Source organism: Berghia stephanieae, chromosome 9 (assembly GCF_034508935.2).
Source record: "Berghia stephanieae isolate SIO BIC M18660-M18661 chromosome 9, UCSD_Bste_1.3, whole genome shotgun sequence".
Classification (NCBI taxonomy): domain Eukaryota; kingdom Metazoa; phylum Mollusca; class Gastropoda; order Nudibranchia; family Aeolidiidae; genus Berghia; species Berghia stephanieae.
Genome location: NC_088368.1, coordinates 48201702 through 48208688, shown reverse-complemented (window position 1 = coordinate 48208688; position 6987 = coordinate 48201702). Strand labels below are relative to the sequence as shown.

Genomic DNA, 6987 nt, shown 5'->3' with positions numbered 1-6987 from the left:
CTTGTGTCTGGATGAGACTTTAAGGTGATCTCAAACTAAGTACTTTGATAGTGTGCTCTTGGAATCTACATCTGTTTCCTATTTGAACCAATTCCCATTTGTCTTACCTTTTCTTGGGTTCTTTAATTGTAATTCTAGAACTTTTTACTATCCCATTTTCTTCCTTTTACTGGTGCTGATATGACCTTAATGTGTTGCAAGCGCCATAAAACCCTTAAAAACAAAACATTTTATTTTGGTGTGTGTTTTAGTGTAATGTGTACGTGTCTGTATGTGTGTGTGTCTTTGAGGTCGACGGACAGCAAATAATTCATTTGAATAAATTTGTCGTTCAGAGTCACAAGGCCAACGGAGCCAGGTTTTCTTTTATAGGACGCTAGTCTATCAAAGTACTTTCCGCCAAATCTAACAGACTCAGCTACCCATTCACTGCTGGGTGGATGGGGGTGTGGGGGTCAGAAAAACAAAAATCTTGACTACACCTGGAATCGATGTCTGTCCCTTGATAGATGTCACTGACAAGACCAGAAAGCCGCACATACACAAACAAAAACAAAAGGGAGATCCAAATATCAAAAAGAAAACAATGGAATGAATCAATCCCCATTTCAAATCATGTCAATATTTCTGTATTAGATCTAGTATTGATAATATCACATTTACAATTTATGTATAGTCAAAATAAATATAATAGAAGTACAAGCATAGCCACAAGTACAAATACAGGTACCAATACCAAAAAATGTACAAGTTCAAATACAAGTACCAGTACAAATATAAGTACAAGCACAAGTACAAATATGGTACCAATGCAAGAACGATACAGCACCAGTACAAATATAAGTACAAGTACAAATACAGTACCACTACAAGCACATGTGCAAATACAAGTACAAGTACAACTGCAAGCACAAGCACAAATACAAGGTCCAGTACAACTACAAGTAACATGTACAAGTACGAGTACAAATAAAAATTCCAGTGCAAGTACAAACACAAGTACAGGTACAAGTACACATAGAAGTACAAGAACAAAAAAGTACAAGAAATAAATTCCACTGTATCAACGTGATTGTAGGGAAAAAAAAACAAGAACAAAACTCAATGACGTCGTCATTGATGGTTTGTTGCAAAATGGTTTTCCTGCACAGGGAATTCAACTCAACTCAATTCATCATTTGCATCCATTTACACACAAAATCCTTCAGCCTTCCAACCTGACATTCAATGTCACACATCACAAATCAATACACACAAACATATATATATAAATATATACACAATATCTGGATCACCATGACAACAACAGTAAATTTCCCCCCCAACCCCCCCCCCCCCCCCCCCCCCCCCCCCCCCCCCCCCCCCCCCCCCCCCCCCCCTCCCCCCGCTCTCTTCTCTCAAATTGAGAAATCATAAATGACACAAGCATATAAAATATAAAAGCCAAAATTAAAAGAACTGATCTGAGTATAAACACAAAATATTAATGAAAGAAATGTGACTTTTGTCTAAACAACACACAACAACAACAACAACAACAACAACAACAACGACAACGACAACAACAACAACGACAACAACAACAACAACGGAAAGAAAAAGAGAAAAAAAAGTGTTAATAATAAAGACAATTCAATAAATTATAAGCGAGATGAGAGAGGATGAATGTTCAACTGTCTGTGTTATGTCCTGAATTGAAATTTGCCAGCCCTTGTGATGTATTTCACACCCTTGAATGGCTTGTATTTCTGGAATGATATATAAAATGAAATCATTGTAAAATAGCCAAGACATGGGTGCAAGTGGGTTAGGGCCAAAAAAGCCTGAAATCTAATTCTAACAAATTCAAAAAGGCTGAAATCCAATTCTAACAAATTCAAAAAGTCTGAAATCCAATTCTAACAAATTCAAAAAGCCTGAAATCGAATTCTAACAAATTCAAAAAGCCTGAAATCCAATTCTAACAAATTGAAAAAGCCTGAAATCAAATTCTAACAAATTGAAAAAGCCTGAAATCCAATTCTAACAAATTGAAAAAGCCTGAAATCCAATTCTAACAAATTGAAAAAGCCTGAAATCCAATTCTAACAAATTCAATAAGCCTGAAATCCAATTCTAACAAATTCAAAAAGCCTGAAATCCAATTCTAACAAATTGAAAAAGCCTGAAATCCAATTCTAACAAATTGAAAAAGCCTGAAATCCAATTCTAACAAATTCAATAAGCCTGAAATCCAATTCTAACAAATTGAAAAAGCCTGAAATCCAATTCTAACAAATTCAAAAAGCCTGAAATCCAATTCTAACAAATTCAAAAAGCCTGAAATCCAATTCTAACAAATTGAAAAAGCCTGAAACTTATATTGAAATGTGACCTATTGCCTCTAAATGGTATTATATTAAGATGATACAGATGCCAGACATAAATTAAAATCCAATTCAAAAAGCTGGAAATCCGAATTAAGAAATAAATAATTTTCCCTCAGAATGATCCAAAAATGCTCCAAAGACCTGACTATAGGTTGTGAGGAACTAGACTTTCCTTTTCTACAAGATTGATTGAGTCAAATAGGCCAATGCTGTTCTGTAGCTGGAGACAAACATTCATGTTTCTACTAATTTTTCGTAGCAATAAAAAAAAAACAAAAAAACTTTTTTTTATATAGCGCAATATCCACTAAACATGCTCAAAGCGCTTTATAAAGGGTCCCTGGCCAACAGCAACACTTAAATTTAGGACAGGATGCGATTCCTGTTAGGCGATAGCCCAATTTTTTTGGACAGAGACAACACTGTTAACGGCCAGGTACTCATTTTACACCTGAGTACGGTGAGAGAATGTGAGTAAAGAACCTTTTCCAAGGACTTAATTATGCGCCGAGCGAGGCTTGAACTCAGAACATTCCGATCAGAAAGCGAGTGTCTTCCACTAGACCACATAGCCGCATAAACAACTGACAAAGTGTGTATGAAACAGTGGCAGAAAAAGCACAGAGAAAAATAAAAAGAAAGAAAATATCCCAAAAAAATCAGTCGTCCTCGACTGAGGATCATTAAAGGCCAGGTACTCATTTTACACCTGAGTACGGTGACCAACTCTCATGTTCAAAATTACAAACAAAATGACGGCCATTTCACCAGAACAACTAGACTTACAATGAAATTCCCACACTCAAATAAAACCCAGTCAAAAACACTAAAACACCAATCTACAAACTCAAACACCTTCAAATATTCATTTGCACCCCCGGCACTATCAAAGACTGGAACGTTCTTCCCGCATCATGTGTGAATCAAACACAACAGATTTAGAAACATTCAAAAGAAGATTACCAAAATTCTTCAGCCTAAACACCAACAATGGCTGTCAGACTCCTGATAGCTCAGTTGATAGAGCACTCGCTTCACACGCAAAGGGACTGTGATCGCTCCCAGGTGCATTCCAGGTTTTTCTGACCTCACCCCCCCCCCCCCCCCCCCCCCCCCCCCCCCCCCCCCCCCATTCCTGTCCACCCAGCAGTGATTAGGGCAGCTTAGTCTCTTAGGTCTGGTGGAAAGTGCTTTCCAATAGACTAGTATCCTATCCAAAGGGTAGCAAACAATTTCTATTGTCCGTTTCACGCTATAGAAACTGGGAAAATCACTATGAATAGCTTCAGAAATAAATACTTTGCCCTCAGCATGGTCCTGACTACACAGGTTCTAAGAATCTAAACATTCCTTTTCTACAAGATTTATTGGGTCACAGAGGCGTTTGCAGTTCAGTGGCTGGAGCCACCATTTCTTATTTCTATTAATTATTCATAGCACTAAAAAAAAACAAAGAGCCTTTTATATAGCCAGCGCAATGTCCACTAAATGTGCTCAAAGCGCTTTATAAAGGGTCCTTGGCCAACAGCAACATTTAACATTTAGGATGGGACATGACGCCTGTTCGGTGATAATACAATCTTTTCAGACAAAGACAACGCTGTTAAACGGCTAGGCACTCATTTTATACCTGAGTACGGTGAGGGAATGTGAGTAAAGAGCCTTTTCCAAGGACTCAACTATGCGCCGAGCGAGGCTCGAACACAGGACCTCCCGATCTGAAAGCGAGTGTCATACCACTAGACCACATTGCCGCAAGTCTGCTCATGGCTTGAACAACGACTTAAAAGATTGTTTGACACACGTGTACAAACAACACAGGTTTCCTTACCTCTCCATACATATCCAGTCTGTTGACTTTCAGGCCTGACACGGCAAGTGTGTTGATGGTGAACATGACCTGGTGAAGGGATAAATGATACACTATTTATGTTGAAGGGATAAATGACACACTATTTATGGTCGGCAAGTGTGTGACTTGACCTCATGACAGAACAATTGACACACTATTTATGGTGAAGGGATAAATGATACACTATTTATGCTGAAGGGATAAATGACACACTATTTATGGTGGAGGGATAAATGATACACTATTTATGCTGAAGGGATAAATGACACACTATTCATGGTGGAGGGATAAATGACACACTATTTATGGTAGAGGGATAAATGATACACTATTTATGGTGGAGGGATAAATGACACACTATTTATGGTGGAGGGATAAATGATACACTATTTATGCTGAAGGGATAAATGACACACTATTTATGGTGGAGGGATAAATGACACACTATTTATGGTGGAGGGATAAATGATACACTATTTATGCTGAAGAGATAAATGATACACTATTTATGGTGGAGGGATAAATGACACACTATTTATGGTAGAGGGATAAATGATACACTATTTATGCTGAAGGGATAAATGACACACTATTTATGGTGGAGGGATAAATGACACACTATTTATGGTGGGGGGATAAATGACACACTATTTATGGTGGAGGGATAAATGATACACTATTTATGGTGAGGGGATAAATGACACACTATTTATGGTGAAGAGATAAATGATACACTATTTTAGGTGAAGAGATAAATGACACACTATTTAAGGTGGAGGGATAAATGATACACTATTTATGGTGAAGGAATAAATGATACACTATTTATGGTGAAGGAATAAATGACACACTGTATAAGGCGACGGGATAAATAACACACTCTTTATGGGGAAGGAGCAATTGACACAGTATTTATGGTGAAGGAATAAATGATCCATTATTTAGGCGAAGGGATAAATGACACACTATTTATGGTGCAATGAAGGAATAAATGACACACTATTTATAATTTTTTTTATAATGAACTTTTGTATAGTGCAAAATCGTACTCAAAGCACCTTACAAAGGGTCCCTGACCAACAGCAACATTTAACATGTAGGATGAGACATGACACCTGTTAGATGGTATTTCAATAATTTCCGACAAAGACAATGCTGTTAAAGGCTAAGTATCATATCACACCCGAGTACGGTCAGAGAATGTGAGCAAGAGTCTTGAGGCCCATAGAACCGGAGTTTATTCCAGTTTCTGTAGCATGAAACAGACAATAGCAATTGCTTGCAACTCTATGGATAGGAGGTAAAATACTAACGAAAGAGTGAAAATGAAGAGGCTTCGTATGGGAACAAAACAGACAATGGACGTTTCGGGTACAAACCCTTCATCAGCACAACAATACATCAAATCACCCCCCTGGGGCACCCAACCCTCTACCCACGCCACGCCAACATTTCATTCATACTCCAACCACCATTGAGTACAGACGACACAAGTTTTTTTGCATTATATTTTATTTGTTTTCCATGTTAATTTGTGTATTGTTGTGCTGACGAAGGATTTGTACCCGAAACGTCCATTGTCTGTTTTGTTCCCATACGAAGCCTCTCCATTTTCACTCTTTCGTTAGTATTTTATGATCACCGGCTTCAGGCAGCCCTTACCGTTTTCTACTTTTATGAATAGGTGGATAGGAAACCAGTCTATTGGCAAAGTCATTTCCGCCAGATGTAACAGACCAAGCTACCCAATCACTGCTGGGTGGACAGGGGCGGGTGGGGGGGGGGGGGGGGGGGGGGGGGGGGGGGGGGGAGAGGGAGTCAGAATGCACCTGGGATCAGTCTCAGTCCCTTAGCTTGTGAAGCGAGTTCTCTACCAACTGGACTATCATAGCAATATTGTATTGCTTATTATTGGCTGAAGAAGAGTTTTGAACCCGAAACATTCTGTTCTAGATATTTTGTTCTTTTTTTTTTTGTAATATATTATATTTTGTTTATTCCTTTATACAGTCCCAGCTTCTAACATTTGTGTACCGCTTATCATTGACTGAAGAAGGGTTCTGAACCTGAAACGTTCTGTTCTAGATATTTTTTTTTTTTGAAGATCTTATATTCATTGTTGTTCACAACAAATCGTGAACTAAAGCCATAAAAAAAATTTTTTTAAAGAAAAAAAAGTCGACTTACAGTCAAGGTTGGATTTGATTCCGGCACCGGGACTCCACTTTGTAATGTGATCTGTACGGGGAAACATGTCAAAATAATAGTAATGTATTTTTTTTTTTTTTTTTTTTTTGTTTTGTTTGTTGCTTTAGGTCTCTTCCAACACAACTGAGGTTATATGAGAGACCGCTGAAACAAAAAAACAAGCAATCTAACAAAAATAGTACAAATGTAAATCAAAATCATAACCTAAAGATATCAAACTAAATTATAAATAACCAAGAACAAACAGGCAGAAGATTTACAGAAAAAAAATATCCCCTGTCAAAAATACAGTCACAAACCAAAGAAGCAGGATAGGCTAGTAAAGAGAAGAAGAAACGACATCACTATCGGATCGTACACCCATGTGAACATCATAGGTATATGATTCAAGGGTGATGCTCCCATCCAACCACCTGCTATAATGTATATGTGTATATGGTCAATAACAATGTATATGTGTATATGGTCAATAATAATGTATATGTGTATATGGTCAATAACATGTATAGTAAAATAAAGGGGGGTAAAATGACTCCTATAAAAAACACATTTTAAAAA

The 6987-nt window shown here is 37.6% G+C and overlaps 1 protein-coding gene across 1 annotated transcript in view; it reads right to left on the bottom strand.

Moving 5' to 3' along the window:
• Positions 1-1360: 1360 nt before the first annotated feature.
• LOC144979271 (AP-3 complex subunit mu-1-like) overlaps positions 1361-6987 on the bottom strand; it is a 12977-nt gene continuing 7350 nt past the window's right edge. Inside the window, exons 6-8 of the mRNA XM_078925886.1 lie at positions 6409-6459; positions 4201-4269; positions 1361-1748 (exon numbers count right to left, since the gene is read on the bottom strand). Of these exons, the coding sequence (XP_078782012.1) occupies positions 1683-1748; positions 4201-4269; positions 6409-6459 (186 nt within the window). The 3' untranslated portion in view covers positions 1361-1682. The remainder of the gene's footprint in view (positions 1749-4200; positions 4270-6408; positions 6460-6987) is intronic.